Genomic DNA, 20,769 nt, shown 5'->3' with positions numbered 1-20,769 from the left:
ATCACTGGGGAGGGTTAGGCGAACAACCAATACACTGTAAGGGGAGGTGCAAAGGAGATCTGTGGGGGTGGGGGAACAACCATTTGCCAGTGCACAGGAGAAATCTAAAGATGAATGAAACCTAAGGCTTTAAAATGCTACGTAAACGGAGGGGGGTAATACGAGGGCAAACCAGGGCAAACATTTAGGTGTGATGGACCCCAAAGAGTAGTATCCAATGCTGCCTTTCCATGACCAGGACCCACTGCTGCTTCCATTCCATGAGTAGCCAGTGAGCTTGGCCAACCTGCCCCATTCCAGAACTGAGCTTCTCGGATTGCCACTGCAAGTGGTAAATCTTCATTGCCCAAATGGTGGGTGCTGCTTGTGCTGCAGAATTGGCGGGGCTGGCTGCCAGCTTAGTTGACGGAGGCTTCGCTTTGCATGAGAGGGTTCAGAGAAATGACTAGAGTCACATTTGTAAGTGCAGCTCCCAGCTTACCTGGGAAGCAGTATTGTGGTGGCACGTGGTCCCCATGGGGAGGGGGCAGCTGTGCTGCAGTAGCGGCACCAAGTGCGTATCTACATGGGAAGCAGAGAGCCAATCAGGGACTAGATTGGCTCAGAAGGAACAGGGCTTTGATGGTGGACTGGAGAGAAAACTACCCTCCCTCTAGTCCGTCAGAGGCCATCAAGAGCAGGGCCTCCCCCATGGCTTCAGCATTGCTATTGCCTTCATCCCTACCAATCACTCTAGGGTAGCTCATTTCTTGCTATGGGTTACTGTTAGTCACTACTTAACAGGGCTGGGAAGGTATTTTACCTGCATATGGATTGGCACTATGGTGCAAGATTTTTCCCTTCATTATTGCAAGGATATTAACCCAGTGATATTTGGATTTGTTTGGCTTGAAGTATAACTGTAAGGTTGGTTATAAAACTTCCAATTCTAAGTCACAACTTTGTAGGCAGGGAAGGCATTGGGCTAGATCCATTAGTAAAGGGAACAGGATTGGGTACCCAATTTCCCCCTTCAAGATTGGGTGCCCTTAAGGGAATATGGTGGGGGTGGGGGTGGCATTAAGATCCACCTCACCATGGGGCTGCAATCCAGACCATGCCCTAGGGAGGCAGAAAGGGGCTCACTTCAACAGCCTGCCCTGTGGGGTGTGCCTCTGACTCCTGCCCCTCCCATGAGGCACCTGGCAGCCAGGCCACAAATCCATGACCTATGCCCCCTCCAGCTCTATTCCAAGCTGAACCAAAAAAGGTGTGGCCAATTCCTTAACCCATTCAAATGTACAGTATGTCTGAATTTGTTTCCGCACCTCCCTGTCCTGTCCTAAAGGGACTAGCTATGTGCTGCTTCATACAGGTACTGTGTACTTTGTATTAGTATTAGTATTGCTAAACTCTTACCAGTTTGCAAGTTATATTGCCAGCTTCCCGTAAGTGGCACCCTTAATTTAAAGTGGTGCAGATGGCAGCCACACTCCACCAGAGGCCAGCTGCCCAACTTCCCTGAGCTGGATTTTGCCCATGGGGGGACCAGACACCAGTCCCTATCATATAGTTTGTTCCAGGATACAAAGTAACAAATCCAATAATTGTTTTCTCTAATGGCTTTTATGCGTTGTTTTTAGGAAGCTTGAAAGGAACAGACTGTCTATGCTTGTTGCCTTTTATTGCTATACCTTCTCACAGTAGGCTAAGCTATCTTCTCCGCATGTTCTAATTGGTACTTCTCAGGCCTTAAAATGTGTACCAGCATATTTAACCATCTCAATATATCTACATCCCAGTGAATTATTAGTGAGGTATGGAATATAAAAGTCCATTGGTGTGTGTGTTTTAAAAAATCAGCACAATACAATTACATTATCATCTATCTACATTTCTCCAAAGTAGGAGAAAAATATAAAAGCAAATAATGTGGGAAGTATATGTTCTTTGAGTATTATAAAGCAGAGCCTTTACAGTGGTCTTTCTGAGATGATCTAGGATCTGAGAATCACATGAATTTGTCCCATCGCATAGCATTCATAACCTACTGTGGATACTAAAAGCCTTCAGAGTAAATGAGCTTCAGCTATATACTAATTATATTAAATAACATACAGATTGTACCATATTTAGTTGCCCCTCTTTGTCATTCAGAGGTAGGCACTCTTTTTTAAAAAAGGAACTCCATTTTCAGGTAGTAAAAAAAGTATGATCGTTTTGACACTGTTTGAATGTTCCCCTACAGTCCAGAACTAAATGTCATTCCATATTAAAGCAAATCATTTTTATAGCATAACATATCCAGACTAACCCGATAAAATCGGAAGCTGCACTTCTTTACAATACCAAGATGTAACAAAACAAAAAATCCCTTTCTTTTCCTTTTTCTCATCCTTTTTTTCCTTGCTAGATCTTGCTTGCATCCATATATCTGTTTACATTTAACATTTGTTTTAATTTTCCTCAAAATGCCTAACAGGGCTTTAATTCTTACAGGCTTTAGTAGTCTCACTGTGAATATCCTTTATATTCTGTTTGCAATGTGTTTCCGTGTGAAAACTGAGAGTTCATTCAGGTGTTTGGCTCAGTTCTATATATTAATGCATATGATTAAGAACATATGAATGTCCTTTGCTGATTTCATTTTCAAGCATTATTTACATTTACTTCTCGAAAGTGTACAGTTACCATAGCAACACTTGTGATTATAAGAACCTGAACAGAATAGTTAATAATATGAGCTTTGCCATGATTCCTATTTCTTACAGGCATTTCAGATTAGCTCATTGACCACAAAAACCCTTCAGCTATTTTACACCACAGCACCTAAAACCTTGTTTTCACCAGTTTCATGAAAGTGTAGATAGTAAAGGTTTCTGGTACCCACCCCTTTGAGCTTCTCAATGAGCATTCAGCTCATCGAGCCTGCCCTCTGCCCGGCATTCCCACGTGCACCCCAACCTAACGTGGGCCTCAATCTGCCTACAGAATGCCCCCAGTCTTGATGCAAAGTGAAGTTACCACCAACAGATGAGCAAAGAAGGTGGTGACGTCGGAGTAAATGAAAATGTTGTGATAAGTCAGTGACTTTTCAAAAGCAGAGTTTCGGGGGGAAAGTCCATGGTGGGTACATCATATATATGATGCAGCATGACTGCACAGCCACCATGGGTTATACAGGTGTATAGACAGCTCTCAGGACTCTAGACAGTGGCTCCAATGTGGGGCTCCTCATGATCTCATCATGGAGAAGTTCTCACATCAAATCCAAGAAATAATGGCCTATAGTTAACCTGAAGTGTTGTTGTTGTTTTTCTAACACAGAAGTCATTTCTAGCTTACATGAAAGCTAATCTGGCCCTTGCTAGTAAACCTCAGACTATTACTTTTGTATTGAAGAGTTCATTTTTAATCTTCAACAAAGATATTTCTCATTAGTGCCATTCTTAAACTGGCCATGCAGAGTCAAGGTATGGTGCTGGGGGAGTGGGGGATAAGTATACTTTGGATGAATTTAAATGAATTGCCATTTTTTATTTTTTGTTCTTAATTGTTATTATTTTAAAACACTGCAAATTGTTATAGAAGTAGGAATTAGTACAAATATAGCTTTACAAAAAAAAATAAAACTACAAGTTGCCTTTCTGCTGGAGCAGTGCCACCTTGCCATATTATGCCTTAAAGCAGCCTTCGCCCTCCAGACGTTTTGGACTTCAATTCCCATCAGCCCCAGCCAGTATGGCCAGTGGACTGGATTGCTGGGAAATGTCCAAAACATCTGGAGGGCACTAGGTTAGGGGTGGGGCTGCCTTAGATATTTCTAGTCCAGCCAACAAGAACCACCACATACTTCTTCCCCAGCAAAAATAGGAAGAAGGCCCAGAACAAGCAGAGAATGTCAGAGAACTTCTTTAATACTTCAGGTTCCACAGAGGAAGTGGGATGAATCTAGTGGAGCTGCGAATTTGTTTTCCCTAACCAGTTTGTGCATACAAACATAAAGCAGCCAAGAATACTAACCTTTATCATTGTATGGTTCCCTGATAAATAGTAATGACATCTGTTTGTTTTTCCAGTAAGTGAGATGCATTCAGGTAAAGAGATAAGCCTGAACAAACTGTTTTTGTAAAAGTATCGGGAGCTACTTATTCCATCTGTCCTTTACGCTGTTGTAGTGCACCTCCTGAGATATGCTAATCCAGCCAAACTGCTAATAATAATAATAATAATAATAATAATAATAATAATAATAATAATAATTTGTTACCCGCCTCTCCCTCTGGATCAAGGCAGGGTACAACACAAATAAAAACACCATAAAATACATACAACTAATTCAAACGTTTAAAACCAGTGCTAGATTCTAGTTTCCCACAAGTGGCAACCTATATAGCAGGGATGGGCATCACACAGCCCACAGCCCCTCATGGCCAGTTTTGCAGGTCCTGTTATGCAGCTCTGCTATATAGTATGATACTAGCACACACACACACCCAAATAAATTAGAGATGTTGTTTAATCACCTTGAAATAGATTTATAAGCTTTTTGAAATATGAGTGTAATAATGTCTGATATTATTGCTGAAGGATCTGCAAACAATTCATTCTGAAGTTGTGACATTAATTGCCAAAATGAAATGTTACTTCTTTCCTCAGATACAAAGGGTTTGCGTCAGATTCAACAGCTGCCTTAATGATTGGCCTCCTCTTCTTCATTATTCCAGCAAAAACGTTGTCTAGAACTTCAGATGGAAAAAACAGTTGAGTATACTTCCCTAGCCTTTTTCACCCAACTGGTGTAAGTAAACACTGTTTGAGATAGCTTGGGGCTGAGTTACATAACAATATTTTTAGCTTCTTTTCCAATTAATCCAGACTTCTGTTGCTTTGTGCAAGTTGAAGGTGCATGTAGTAATCCGATCATATGAATGGGTTTCCAAAAGCAAAAACTTGTGCATCTCAGTCCAATTTGTGTGCAATACACCCATAGTACTCTTGTAAGTAAGTGAGAGCTGTTTCCACTAATTTCAGTGATGGTTGCCAATGTCCACTCATGGATCAGCTCCCTTCATTCAAATGAATGAGAATGCCAGATGGATTAGCCGAGCTCCATCTCCAGATTTGGGCAGGATCTACACTACTGCTTTAAAACGGTTTATAACAGCATTGACAACTGTTGGGACCCAGGACACACTCCATCTACAGTTTTCAAACCGTTTTCAATATGTTATAGCCTGCTTGGTGTAGATCTAGCCTAGCATTCATTGCAGCTTATATGTGCAGCAAAAAAAGTTTCTCCCTGCTCGGCTTGCTCCGATTACCTGTTGCGTTGATAACCTCTGCACACAAACCCTATGAAAGCATTCAGCCTGCATAGATGAAGGTTAAAACTGTAGTGAGGACGAAGGTTCACTTACAGACTCTGCTCTAACATCCCAGCATGCACAGCTCCTCTGTAGATCACTGCTTGTTGAGCACAAAGGTCTGTAGGAAGTTTGTCATTATGTTCCATTGAACATGCTTGCAACTTTCCCCACAGTCAGGAACCCTGAGAAGGTAGGGTTCCAGATCATGGGGAATTTGCTTACAGCCCTTCAGACCATAGGGCTAAACATGCAGAGCTTTTCAGAAGCACCTGCAGCCCCAGGAATTTTGGGTGTGGGGTTTACATGGGCACACCCCTGTGCCTCCATCCTCTTCACCACCACAGATGCAGGCTGAACGAATGCATAGGCAGTATGAATGTGACTGGCACTTTGCCAAAGATGGTATAAATCAAGAAGGATTATTACAACCATCAAGTCTGTGTGTGTTTAAAAATAAACAAATCAGTAATGTAAAGACAATGTAATGGGCTTCCCCCCTCCCCCCAGATATTAAAAAAAACCTTTCTCCCCTCTAGTTGTTTATGACTACACTTCACTGATAACTTGGAAAGAATTTCAGGCCTGCATGCCTTGGGAAATTGCCATTCTTGTTGGTGGAGGGTTTGCACTGGCAGATGGCTGTGAGGTAATGCAGATTTTTACAACATATTCAATCCATAATAATATTAATAGGCTGTAGCTAGTTGCAAGAAATATGCAGAGAAGGAGTGGATGTATTTCCAAGGTTATTCCATTAGAGAGAGAGAGAGAGAGAGAGAGAGATCTTGAACAATGGGACAATTAGTTAAATATATTTATCTAACAATGGGACAATAATTAAACAATATATTGAGGAGAATTATCATTTTGGAAGATATGGGGAAGTAGGAGATTAGCACTGACAGTTAAGTAATTTGTTCTGGTGAAATGTTATTATTATTATTAATAATAATAATAATATTTATTTATAAAGTGCCATCAATTTTCATGGCGCTGTACAGAATAAAACAAAACAAGACAGTTATCACTGGAACCTTTAACATTTAAGTAAGGTGACCATATGGAAAGGAGGACAGGGCTCCTGTATCTTTAACAGTTGTATTGAAAAGGGAATTTCAGCAGGTGTCATTTGTATATATGGGGAACCTGGTGAAATTTCCTCTTCATCACAACAGTTAAAGCTGCAGGTGCCCTGCCCTCTTTTAAATCTGGTCACTCTAGTATAGCTCCTGCAGCTTTAACTGTGGCGATGAAGAGGGAATTTCACCAGGTTCTCCATATACACAAATGACCCCTGCTGAAATTCCCTTTTCTATGCAACTGTTAAAGATACAGGAGCCCTGTCCTCCTTTTCCTACGGTCACTTTAATTTAGGCCTTTATGAACAGAAGTCTGCTCCTCTAAGGGTGGGATCCTATGTATGTTGAGAGAGAGAAAAGTCCTCCAACTCCAGCATCCCCCAGCCATTATGTCCCATAGTGTGTTCCATCTCCTATTACATGTCATTGCATATGTGCATGTGGGCCATGAGCATACCACACAGTGGTACTTGCTAGGTTTCACTAATTTAAAAAAGAACATACCAGCTTAATATAACACAATGCTGCAGTTTAATTGAAATGTTTGACATAAGCATCAGGGTGTTGTTGTTTTGCCACATTTCATAATTTAGTAATCAAATATATTCATTTCCTATTGAAGCCCAGTGTCTCCTCATTCAGCTATAAGCACAATTTAGTTCATGTATGTTGATACTGCATGCATGCATATAGTCAAAAGCCACTGTGTCTTGTAATGTAACAGCCCCAACCTGAATCTTCTGGCTGGTAAAGAATATGAGAAACGGATATTTCTGAATTATGTTCTGATTCAATCAGAAAACACACAGAACCATGGTTTTTGCTAACCATAGTTAAGAACCTATAACATGGTTTGAATTCTCAAATGTACAACAGGCAAACCAGGGGTTAGAGCTTGTCTTCTTTCATTTTCCGTCTTCCCAGTAGCACATGGTTTCATACGTTTACTCCGGTCTCCATAGTGGAACAGCCTTTTCAGGTGGAACAACAGCCCTAACTACTTTGTGATGGTTTGTAAAGTGACAAGTAAATGTAAACCAAAGTTTGCACAACCTGGTAGTTTGCAAATCAGCTTCAACCTATGGTTTGAAATCCTGGTTTGGAAGCCTCTCAGCATAGGTTCAGAAATAAAAAAAAAACATGGTTTAGCATGAATGGACTCTCTTTATATCTATAGTTGTGCTACCATGCCAGGAAAGTATCATTACTTACTAACAAATTGATGTTATGCCATCAGTGTGCAGCCTGATGTGGCCACCAGTAAGCATTTTCCCACACCATAAGCCTATACGAATCACTGGCCTAGAAAATCAATATCCTGATTATCTACTGGTTATAGAATTGTAGCATTTAGAGAAACAGGTTTAAAGCACATGTAACTGTATCAGAATCATTTGTTTCAACCTAGATCCATCCTAATTGCATCTAAGCACTGAATCATATTAGATCACATTAGATCATTTTATTTTTCAATTTGTCTGCTGAGGACTTAATTTTTTTTATTCTGCTTTTTCAGTCTTAAATTATTTGTGACCTTGTTTCAATTGTATTTTAAATGTGTAAACTGCTTGGAAATACCAGGGCTGCAGAATCTGTTTAACCCAAGTGCCAAATTCCATTTCAGAGAACCATTCTAGTGGTGGGTGGGGCTGAAAGTTAAAGGGGTAAAGCAAAATACCCAAATTTTAGCTTAAAGCTCATACTGCCAGGCACTAAGCCTTAGAAGAGTCATTTCAACCTTTCAGAATAGGAGAAACTGCACAAAAACGTCCGGGGAAACCACTAAATGGTTTGCGTTGGGAAAAAGGGGTGGAGCCAGTCAGAGATGAGAAGGGAAACCCATGAGGGAGTGAAAAAACAAGCCAAATCATGATTTCATTGAGCAAACAACTGTAAAACCTTGTTGAATAAGCCCTGAGGAAGGACGTTTTTTGGCCGAAACGTGTAGGCACCTTCATTAAACCTTTTTCATACCAATAATATTTTGCAAAGATTATCCTTGGTTCCGCCCCTGCCTTCGGCTTGTAATTTGTATGCATGCAGCACCTGGTGAAATCCTTTCTTCATCACAACAGTTAAAGCTGCGGGAGCCCTAGAGTGACCAGGTACAAAAGAGGGCAGGGCTCCCGCAGCTTTAAGTGTTGTAATGAAGAGGGAATTTCGCCAGGTTCTCAATGACACCTGCTGAAATTCTCTTTTCTCTACAACTGTTAAAGATACAGGAGCCCTGTCCTCCTTTCCATATGGTCACCCTAACCATTTACATGGTTAAAATATACAGCCTGCCTGAGGTTTATCATCTTGGCATCAATACACTTGATGGGTGGGGGGACACATTTTGGGGCCATGAATTCTTACGTCCGGTTATTTCAGTTTTCACATTGATCCTTTGAAGAGAGACATGTGAATACAAGTGAAGAAATTCTGTTAATGCTACCATTATAATTTTTTTTAATACCTTTGGTTGATAACTATGTGAGCATTCTATTTTGCAGGATTCAGGACTCTCACGCTGGATAGGAAGCAGATTAACTCCTTTCGGATCACTTCCCTCATGGCTGATTATCCTCATTTCATCTTTGATTGTCACCAGTGTAACTGAAGTAGCAAGCAATCCTGCCACAATCACTATATTTTTACCTATCCTAGCCCCTTTGGTGAGTAACCATTCTAAGACTGAGTTAGTTTTGAAATGGTCTGACAACAAACAGAATGGTAGTTTTAAAGAAGATGGATTTCCTCTTCTTTTAAAATATGCTAAGAAAGGACTGGTCTGAATTGGTAGTTGTGAATACAGAACCAGACAGCATGGTAGCTATATGAGGTTACTTATTTCTAGTTTAAAAGGGTATGATATGATGTAGACATCATGGCTGTTTCTTGAGGTTTTACAGAAGATGGGAAGAGAAATAATAGATGCACATTTTCTATGGATCTTAAGGGACGCTAGTGGGTAAATATCAGTCATTCTCATCCATCCCATTCAGGGGTGCAGGCCATGAGGATGTTTACATGCTGATTTGAATTAGGGGTATGTTTCCTTCTGGGTGTTCTTATGCAGTTTAATAAATTTAAGTTTCTTATCCCAATCTTTAGTAACTATGCTGTGCATTTTGACAAATATCACAAATTATTGAGTCGTGATATCCATTTTGAAGATGGACTCCTCCGCCTAGTAAAGTGGAGGAGTATCAATATGCTCATTTAACTATTAAAACAAGTGGCTGTACAAACATCCTTTAGTGAGCACAATGCATTTCTGACAGTGTTTATTTGTCTAACAGGCTGAAGCCATCCATGTGAACCCCCTTTTAATCTTGATACCCACAACCCTCTGTACTTCATTTGCATTCCTGCTACCTGTATCAAATCCATCCAATGCCATCGTATTTTCATATGGTCACCTGACAATTCTTGACATGGTAAGTTATCAGCAAATAATGCACGATTTATGCACGTATTTTGCAATACCATCATCATTGTCAACAACAACAGCAACGACTTAATCTTTTTCCTGACAAAACACTCCTCATATATCATTACAGTAATTCTTAAGAGCATGAGAAGATCCCTGGGATGATCAGATCAAAGATCCATCTAATCCAGAGTCCTGTTTCCACAGGCACCAACCAGTTATCTCCAGAAAGCCCACAAAAAGAGTCTGAAGGAAACAGCACCCTCTCATTCTTGCTCCCCAGTAACTGGTATTCAGTGGCATACTGCCTCTGAATATGGAGGTTCCATCTAGCGACAGAGCCAGTGTGGTGTAGTGGCTAAAGTGTTGGACTGGGAGTCAGGAGATCCTGGCTAGTTCCCACTCAGCCATAGAAACCCACTGGGTCACTTTGGGCCAGTCACAGACTCCCAGCCAAATCTACCTCACAGGGTTGTTGTTGTGAGGATAGAATGGAGAGTGGGGATTATGTATGCAGCCTTGGGTTCATTGGAGGAATAAAAGTGGGATATAAATGCAATAATAAATAAATAAATCATAACTACCAGCCATTGATAACAGCTGCCCTATACAAATCGCCACCACTAACCATCTTGTGGCAGTGAATTCCATAAATTAACAACAGATCTTCCAACAACTCTTTAGGGCACAATCCTGTGGATGTTTAGGCAGGGAAAAAAGCCTACAGCTGCCAGCATGCTGCAGCCAGCCGTTCTGGCTGGGGCATGTTGGGAATTGTAGGCCATTTCTCTCTCTACCTAAAGCATGCATAGGATTGCCCCCTTAGAGATGGGGCATGAGCGATTGTAACCACTGAATGAATGGCTGCTCTGAGCTTTGAGCCTCGGAGATCCCAGTTCATTAATCACATCCACATTCTTAAAAGTTATGCTATTTAAGTTCTTTTAATTTGCTTTGCAGAATTTATTGAGAAAGGTTTTGGCTTCCTGTTAACTTACATTTGTAACAATATTTTCTCCTCTTTTTTTTAGGTAAAAGCTGGTTTGGGTATAAATATCATTGGAGTTGCTGTCGTCATGCTTGCTATCATGACGTGGGCCGTGCCCATGTTCAACCTCCATACATATCCGGCTTGGGCTCCGCTTCTTTCTGTTTCTAATACCACTGGATTTTAAAAAGGAAAAGGGAAAAAAAAAAGGAGCAGGCTCTTTTCCTAGTTCTTCCCCTCCCATGGGGCAAGCTGATAGACCTGTACAATACTATACATCTATGGTCTAGGATGTTTTATGCTTTATATTTCCTTGTTGAAGGTTATAAAGAAAGAATTTTGCAGTCTCTGAATACTGCAGTGCCAAGTGAGTCTGTAAAAGTGTCCCATCAGTTTTAGTTCAGATTTTACTTGCAAGGGTTAGCAGAAGTTAGCATCTGTGGTTATGCACATTCATTGTGAATGGTAATTTGCCCCTGTTCTTAGGGTCACAAAATAATATAGTTTTAAATATTTGTCTGTAGGACAAAAGCCCGTCCTTTTTACATTTATGGCCAATATGCCTCCCAGTCTCTCGGCACGTGCACTAAAATATTCAATGGGTGCCTTAAGACAGAGCAACATGTTCATATGGAGCATATCATGCCATGAGTTAACTTAGCCCATGTGAGGTTCCTTCCTCAGTGATGACTACTCTTCACTTCTAATGGGAAGATCTTTTTCAAGTCTTAGATGGAAGTTTCAAATTATCAAGTAATCGTGCATGGATGCAGCTGTCAGACAAAACAACTAAACGTAATACTTTGGATATTCTGCACCGGCAGTTTCATACTAGATCTAACCACAGGCATTAGAGGGTACAAGAGAAAAACCCTTATAATCTGAGGGTGAGTTTACTTAATCGTTTTTTTTAACCAGAAAACCTCACCAAATCATATCGATTCTGCGTTAATCAATTGTACCGACCGTGGTACAATGGCCTTTCTTTTTTGCTGTATTTCCATTTATTTCCATTATACTCCTTTTGCACAGCATACATATGTTTTAATAAAAATAACTAGTCATGGAAGAATTATAGGAATTTCTGTCCTCCTGGCAATATTTCTTTGTTTAAAAAATCATTATATAAACTCACCCTCACCCAGAATCCTGGTTATTCAGTTTCATTGCATGTCCCCAGTATAGTTTCATGTAAATGTAGCAATGCCAGCTAGTATCCCTATTTATTGAAATGTCTTATTATTCTAACATTTGGATAAATTATACAATTCTACTGTGGTAGTCTTGCAGGAAATCTGTTTTTGAGGCTGGTTCCCTGCTAGAAACTCCAAAGATACCTGTCTGTGTAAAGGCAGATAAAGCACTGTTTTTTTTAATTTATTTATCTTGTGTTTTTGTATTCAGCATACACGTCTTCCTCTTACAATAAAATGAACTGGCTGCTGAATAGATATGTTTGGCCAATGTTAAGCATTGTTGATTGGGTTAGTCCATGCAGTTATTTCACAAAGCATGTCGTAAAATCATTGTTTCTCAAAGATGATACTTAGTAGTTGAGAGGCTTAGGCTGCGCTCCGATACCCCAGGGCTGGGGAACCTATTATCCTCCAGCTGTTCTTTGGACTCCAGTTCCCTTAATGCCTGATTATTGACCATGTTAGCTGGGTCTGATGGGAATTGGAGTCCAACATCTTCCTGAGGTTCTCCAACCCTGCTTTACCCACTCATCTGGGAATAAGTTCCATTGAACTCAATTGTACTTATTTCTGAGTTGACATATATAGGATTACACTGTTCATTTTAAGAATGATCAGAGCTAGCTCTATGACGTTAGATGGAGCTGGGATGCTTATGCTGCATTTTGTGGAGAACCTATGCAGCATACAGAATTGTTACAAGTTGTAATTACTGTGTTGCCTACAAAGATACCTTCACAACCTCAGTGAGGTGATGGGATACAGCAGCACTTCTGTTAAGCTTTTTTGGGGGAGTGGGGTGAAAAAAAGCAGAAATCTCAGAAAACTGAATTTGCTCAATTTCAGCTCACCCTTAATTAGTTGTTGCTGGTAGCCACCATAGTGCCAGAAGTGGCTCTATCACTCAATTGTCCATGACATTCATATAGAATGTAGAGGCACAGGAAATAGAATAGCTGGGCCACGGGGAGTATTAGACTTCCAAAAAAGAGCAACACCTGCACGTTATGACTGCTGTGAGGAACACCAGGGTTTTATTTGCAACAAATAAACAAGCACATCAAGAGTGGAAATAATACATGCCTATGCAGACACTTTTGAACATCTGTGTACACCTTGAATCCCATTGCTTGAGAAGTAGTCAGAATACTGTAGTCAGAACCTGTTTTATCTTGTAGTCCTCAATGCAAATTTGGAACGAAAAGAGTTCACAAACAATTTGGACATTGTATTTCTGTCATACTGGATCAGAACATACAGTTCTGTTGCATCTCTGGACGTTTGCAAGGACCCTACCATGTGAACAGAGAAAATTATTATAGATAATGGAAGTTAAAATCAAGGTGAAATGCATGGTGCCTGCTATGTTGTGTCCTATCAACTGTTGTTGCAGCAAATTATTCTACTGTGACTTTTTGTCTATCTAGTCAGTGGCTGTGAAAAGTATGAGTGCTCCTCCCCCATGGAGTCTTTGGCAAAACTAAGTTGTTATCTCAACAGGCAATTCCACAGAGAAGAACAAATAACTGCTGAATTAAAAAAAATAAAGACACATGTCAGACAAGATTTGACAAAGGGGAATAAACTGTCTACAGAACACATTTGCTCTATTGCAATATATGCAACATTTTCAGTGTTCCATCAGTTTAGATTATAATCTTCATACATGGACAGCCAGCTATTTGCCTTCCCTAACACGTATTCAAAAAAGTGGATAATGACTGTCAACTTACAAACTTTGTTGCTTTTTTCTTATTAATAATGGGGTTTTCTACACAGAATGCTTTTAAGCATATAGTGAAATGTCACTTTAAAGATGAAGAGTCATTTATACAGTGGAATACTCATTTAAGTTTACTGCCTGTCTAATTTGGAGGCTTATTTGAAGACAACTGACAGAATAATAACATGCCCTAGCATATAAAATGTCCATATATGATGTACTCATGAATGTTTCCCTCAGTCTGACATTAGAGTGCATGGCCTCCGCAGAAGGTGGGGTGTTAATACAGGTTTGCAGGGTCTTTATCTTGATCACTCACTCATGTGGGATAATTGAGGCACTGGTGCTATCTCACTGGAGAGGAACACATTAAATTACCATTTCCAGCTCCTTCAATTCTGTGACTTCCTACAATTTAGGCTGCAATCCTATCCCCACTTTCCTGGGAGTAAGCCCCACTGAACTCAATGAGATCAACTTATGAGTAAAGTTGATAAATACGGTTTTTAATGCTTTATGTGTGTATGTTCTGTGTTTTAGAGTTTTAAATTTTGTATACTTGTTTTTACCTCAATTTTAGAATTTCTGTTAACTGCCCAGAGAGCCCTGGCTATGGGAGCGGTATATAAGTGTAATAATAAATAAATAAATAAATAAATAAATAAATAAAATGAGTAGACATGTAGAGGATTCCTCTGTACACCAGTAAAAGATTGTAATTTACACTAATATACAGCCTGGTCATCCAAAAAAAAAAACAGTAAGCAAATGTACTTCAGCTGAAATTGCAATCATTAGCACTAATCTGGCATGAAGTCAGGTTAGCAGGCTGGAGAGTGGGAATCTTCTAGCTGTTTTCACACCTGCTACTTTTATGCTTGTCTCCCACTGTTGATGTTGGTGTGTTTTAAGTATAGAATTCGGTTTTAAGTGCTCTTGTCTCCATTTAAAAAAATGTATTCATAGCCATGCAGGAAGATCAGTTTATAATCCCATTTTGACTTTCCTGCATTTTTTGAGCTCCATCTGACAAGCTTTTTATTGCACGCTTATTACTGGGCACTCACGAATTCCTCAGAGGTCCCTCACATGACATTGTCTGTCCCTCGTGCGCCTTCCGCCCGTTCTGCCCTTCCTTGCACCACAAGACAAACCAGAAAAAATCCGGTTGCTGCTCTCTCCTGCTGTGTGGGAGAAGCAGCGTGATTACAACACCAGACTGAATGGGTCTCGTGCTCCTTGTTTACTTCCTGTTTTCAAACAGGAAGTAACTGACAGAGAAGCGACGGTAGCCAGCCATTTTTCCTAGGTGTGATGGAGCTTTTAGTTTTACCAGTGAACAAACAATCTCTATCTAAGAGGCATTTTTATTAGTTCATTGACTGTTTTTAACCTGCTTTCTCTGTATAAGCAGGGATGGTTTCACCAAGGCAGAGTCTCCCTTCTGTGCTCTCTCATGGAACTGATGGGGCAATCTTCAGTCATCTGAAGCTCTAATAGGAGGAGAAACTGTGGGCATGGTTTTTTTTTTCTTTCAAAGGATCATGCTGCTGGTGCAGACTATAATACTTTAATTTAAAAAAGAAACCAACAAGGCAAAGTTAAAACTGAAAAGGCTTTCACCCGACCTTATCAGTTTTCACTGGAGAGCAGAGGGTGACAGAAAAGAAAATGGAGGACATGAGCTAGAAAGATGCTTGTAGGACTGAAACTGCATCTAGTCACTGAACATCCAATAAGCAAGCAGGGGAATATCTTCTGCAGTAGCTTTTTAGTGGCTTTTAAGTGGGAGCAGCATAAATAATCCAATTTAGGACTTTTTCTGCCTAAACATGCATAGGATTGTGCCCTTACTTAATTTGTAGGTCAGGCAATTATTATTAGGAAAGGGGTAAATGTGAAGTTTTCACTAGCTTGTGACATCTTTAAACATCTGTTAAAAGCATTGGCTTTAAACTAATTAACTCTAGTATATAGCTACTTTTCTACTCCCTTGAGGTGCAAAGGGCCTTGTATGTAGAGATGCTCAAGGATTTCATTCAATTCACTTTTTAAGTGAACTGATCTATTTCGCACTTCCAGGACTAATATTAAGATTAGAAGAGTTTTCCTTTGGAATTTACACTTCTCTGAATTTTGTAATACATTCCTTGGCTCAAACAATGTACATATGTGCATATTTTAGGAAAATATGTATAAATATGCACATTTTTCAATACATATACAAAATGTGTATTTTGGCAAAAATACATTCTGAAATATGTATTTAAATAAAAATTTAAATGCAAACTTTTGTGAAGTTTAAAAAATGCAGATAGATGCAGACATGAGATGGAATGAACACATGGTTAATTTTACATGGACTGGAAATAAACGGATTCATCCACCCCTACTTGTATGATGCAGCTATGATGACATGATTATACAACTCAAATGCTGTGCATTGGCATAAAGTGTAGTGATGATGGTACATCTCTGAGGCTGACTGATTTACATGTGTTGCGAGTCTCCCTGGACTCACGCCAGAAGATAGGATAAGGCTTCTAGGTAGTCAAGCTTTAAAATATGATTAGGGCACAATCATATGTATTGTTCTACAGAAAAATGTCCTGCAACTCCCAGCATTCCCCAGCCAGGATGGCTGGCCAAAGAGCACTGAAAGTTGTGAGACCTTTTCTGTCCAAACTTGCATAAGATTGCACCCTTTACGTATTAACATTTAGGCAACTTGTGGTCCTGGCGTTTTGACCTACAACTCCCATAAAGTCCTAACCAACATAGCCAATGGTGAGGATCATGGGAGTTTTAGGCTGTAACATCTGGAGGGCTACGAGTTGCCACCCTGCCTTAACAATCATGTATACCAGCTTTATGTCATTCATTTTTTGTACACAAGGGGATTTTTTTGGAAGAGTTTTATTCTACAGTTCCACTGTATGGACTAAAATGCTCTATAGATGGAAGACAAAGACCTATACATGTTTACAGCCAAATCCTCACACATATAATTGGAAGTAAGTCCCACTGAGTTGAAGAGGGGTTCTTCTGTGTATATTTCTGCAGAATGTAAGCCTTTATATTGAAAGCAGTGCCATTAAACTGTATATTTTGTTACCATGTATAGATTGTCAACACATCTGTATGTGTCTTTGTTCTTTTTTTGTACATTGCTTTACTTGTTACAAGCATGATCAATCAGTTGGGCTGTGGCACATGCCAGTGGCCATTTTGAATAGTCAACCCTGGGCCATGGATTATGGTGAGGTTATTTAACACTTGTATAATCCACAGTCCCTGTTTCAGATGACACAAGAAGCTGCAGCTGGGGTTTGAATATTCATACCTGGCCCAGCATGCACTGGCATGAGCCACGGTAGGCTGTTTTGATCCTGCAAATTGAATAATTTAGTTCTGAAGTTCTTTGTAAGGTTTTTGGTTATATATATTGCTGCTTTGATATCAATGAAACGTCTTATATTTAATATAACATAACATAATATAATATAACATCTTGTAGCTAAGATAATATTTGAAAACTGTATTATAGAAAAACATGTAGCACAATTATGGAAGGACCCATGTAAAAGAAAGAAGACTGTTTTTTTTGTTTGTTTTTTTTTAAAAAGGCTTTTAAACTCCCATTTAATGATGTTTTGCAATTGAATTGCTCTAAGGTTGTAAAGAATCATATACTAATGTAAAAAGTGTAGACTCTAGTAATGATTTCTAGAGTGTGAGCCACAGTGGCAGAAAATCCAGGTTTGTCACTAACTGTACACTTATAATAATGCATATAATGCAGTAGACTCTTGCCTATATAAACTCATGCTATAATAAATTTGTCCACATTTAAGGCAGTACAGGATTTCTTGTCATTTTTCCTATAATACAACAGTGTTATTACTCCTTGGAATTACAACAACAACAGTGTGTTTGTGTGTGTGTGTACTCATAAATGTACACAAACCATGTTGAAAGTGTCCAGCTACACATGTATTATCTCAGTAATCTTTATAATAGGGCAATTGAATTAGTACCACCCTCACATTGCAGATGGAGGATCTGGTGCTGAAAGAAAATAGTGTCTTTCCTAAGAACTCACAACCCTAGGGAGTTCATGGCTAAAGAACCAGGAACTTTGCTTGTGCTCATATCATTATCCTACAGTAGCTGTGGCTACTCATCAAGATTTATGAACAATCCCAGTTTCCTGATGAAGGTGCTTGTATAATAGTGTTATGGGACTGGTTACTGGGCTGGATGGCCTCTGAGGGTCCCTTCCAACTCAGTGAGTCTTGGGCAGGATCTACACTATTCATTACACCGTTGTTTAAGTGCATTGTTGCGTCCTCCCTTGCTACGTTACAAAATGCAACTTGAGCCCAGTCAATCGAAATACTTTTTCTTCTATCGTTTTACCCCGGCACACTCTTCTTTAGAACGTTCTTCATTATGCTCATACCGGCTCTGAAGTAAACCTCCTTCTTCCGGTGACTCTGAGCTAGACCTGCCGGGATAAGCCGGCAGGGAGGCGGGGCGACGCGTAGGGACGAGGGAAGCCCTGCAGCGTCTTAAAGGGGCCACATGCACCCCGAAAGATAAGCGTTTTTTAAAAAAAAATTAAGCCTCTGTCCCCTCTTTCACCGCCCTCCCTCCCCCTCCCCCTCCCCCTCCCCCTCATCGCGTTGTGCCAGCTCTCCCTCCCCTAGAAAAGCCCTCACTTGTCCTAATCAGGAAGCAAAGACCATGGTCACGAGACATGACTTTGAAAGACGGCATTGAATACAACGAAAGGTTGGGGCACATTGTTAGTTTTAAAACGATTTTAACAGAAAGTGGAACGGTTTTAAAAGTCAGAAGAAACGTAACAACAACAGCATCACGTGACTGCTGACGTCATCTCTGCCAACTTGTTACGTTTCATCTAGACAAATGTAGACGGGCTCCAGATTTTATTACAGCCTCAGTTTCTTCTCTAGAAAAGATGCAGGATGGAACTTGGCACAAATAAAATAAGAACACTATTTATGGCAACCAATCAGGGAGGAGAGAGGAAAATGTTCTAGTTAGATTTTGACAGTGGGAAAAAGAAGTGGGTAAAGTGAGTCATTGACCCTGATCAGACAACCAAAGTTAAGACTATCTCACATTGGCTCAAGCTCCACAAAATCAGGAAACTGGAAACTAAGGCTGATGCCTTCACAAACATGTCCCATGATCAGTAATGATCTTGTACAGTGCCACAAATTGTACTTACTTGAAACAACAAATAGATGTGTTGTGCTATCATATAGGAATAACTATACCCTGGGGTGTGATAAATGAGACCTACCATAAGCCATATTTAGGCATTCACAGTGAACACATAAAGAGGGCAGTACATGCACACACACACACACACACACACACACACACACACACACACACAACACCCCCCAAGGTCCCCATCCCCTATGAAGAAACATATGAGAAGATCTGAAGGGCGGTTCTAAGCATATTCAACAGACCATGTTTCAAATCTGCCCTGCAACTGAGAACCCTGCTTTGTCTGGGTTTGCCAATGAAGGGATGATTCGAAGCATGTTCAGTACTTAGAATCCCCACCAGAACTTCTGCTCAATCCAGGAAGGTCCGGGTACAGGGACTAGGCTGGCTTGCACAGGAACGTTGGGGCAGGGTTAGCGAACACTCCCTGCGCTACTCCATGTTTTTCCCCCACTACATATTCTTTGAATGTCCAAATAGAGCTGTTATTTGCCCTTCCCAGTGTTCTATCCTGTCCTTCATTTTTTCCACCTCTGTTTCCCCACCTTCTCTCCCTTGTCTCTCCTCTTAATATTTCCCCAAAGAAAATGAGAGTTTCGACTTAAACTTGATGTCATAAACAAAAGTATAGAAAATTGGTCAGGTTTCTAACCAAACATCAGCTCATAGTGAAATTCAGAAATGAATACAAGCACATCCCGCCTGGTACTAACGAGTCAACTTCCACTGTCGCTTTTTTTTTTTTTAACCTGTTAAACTTGTTGAAATTGCAAAGGAAAGTAATTTAGTCGTAGGGATTACACAATCAATTGGATTTCAATTCCAACTTTCACTCCACATAATTGCGCTAGAGACACATTGAATCCTGCGTTCAGGCTGTCATGAAATATTCACCTCCACCTTCACAAGTCAGACTTACAGCTGCATAATGAGCTATTGTGGCAGAGACATACAGGGGAAGTTTTTTTGTTTTGTTTTTTTACACAACTGTGCAGTGGTATCACTTAAGCGGGAGGCCTCCCACAGGGCAGATTGGTGCTTCAACCTGTCTATTCAGATGCATGATCCATTAATGGATGATAATGATGCTACAATGGATCTGCTGAGGAGGAGGAAGGAAGCAGGAGAAGAGACTCAACAGAGAGCTGTATGGCAAGGTGAAAGCAAAAGAAGGATACAGGCCTTAGCTAGATCTAAGGTTTATCCCGGGATCGTCCCGCGGTCATCCCTGTTCATGTAAATGACACACAAGATATCCTGGGAGAAGGCAGGGACGACCCCGGGACAATCCCGGGATAAAACTTAGGTCTAGCTAAGGCCACAGTCTCTCTTGGTTACCAACAGAAGATACTAAATATTCCTCCAATCCTACCAAATAAAAGGTGAGAAGACATCAGAACTAGGGATAGTTTCAGTTCACTTTTGATAAACACATTACTAAAATGTGCAAAGTTCTCCATATCTGAGAGAAAAAAGCATTTGAGATTTTAAAAATTCAAGTGTAGGGAAACTGAAACTGATAGATTTGTCCGTCCAAGCACAAGAATTCAAGTGCTTTGCCCTTAAAAGTCTATGGCCCTTTCTACACCTAAAGTTTATCCCAGGAAAATGGAGGGATCATCCCTACCTGCTCCCAGGATCCCCTGTGTGGCATTTGAATGCACAGGAACGATCCCGGGACGATCCCAGGATATAGGGCTGGTGTAGGCATGCCCTATGTTTGATTCTCTGTGGATTCAATCACATTAGTGCTAG

At 40.3% G+C, this 20,769-nt stretch overlaps 1 protein-coding gene across 1 annotated transcript in view; it reads left to right on the top strand.

Annotated features, from left to right (window-relative positions):
- The window catches only part of SLC13A1 (solute carrier family 13 member 1), a 56,912-nt gene extending 45,895 nt beyond the window's left edge, over positions 1-11,017 (top strand). Inside the window, exons 11-15 of the mRNA XM_063135005.1 lie at positions 4,639-4,742; positions 5,885-5,994; positions 8,923-9,084; positions 9,712-9,849; positions 10,874-11,017. Coding sequence (XP_062991075.1) covers positions 4,639-4,742; positions 5,885-5,994; positions 8,923-9,084; positions 9,712-9,849; positions 10,874-11,017 — 658 coding nt within the window. The remainder of the gene's footprint in view (positions 1-4,638; positions 4,743-5,884; positions 5,995-8,922; positions 9,085-9,711; positions 9,850-10,873) is intronic.
- Positions 11,018-20,769: the final 9,752 nt, after the last annotated feature.

Source organism: Elgaria multicarinata, chromosome 9 (assembly GCF_023053635.1).
Source record: "Elgaria multicarinata webbii isolate HBS135686 ecotype San Diego chromosome 9, rElgMul1.1.pri, whole genome shotgun sequence".
Taxonomy (NCBI): domain Eukaryota; kingdom Metazoa; phylum Chordata; class Lepidosauria; order Squamata; family Anguidae; genus Elgaria; species Elgaria multicarinata.
This window is presented reverse-complemented; position numbering and strand designations above follow the sequence as displayed.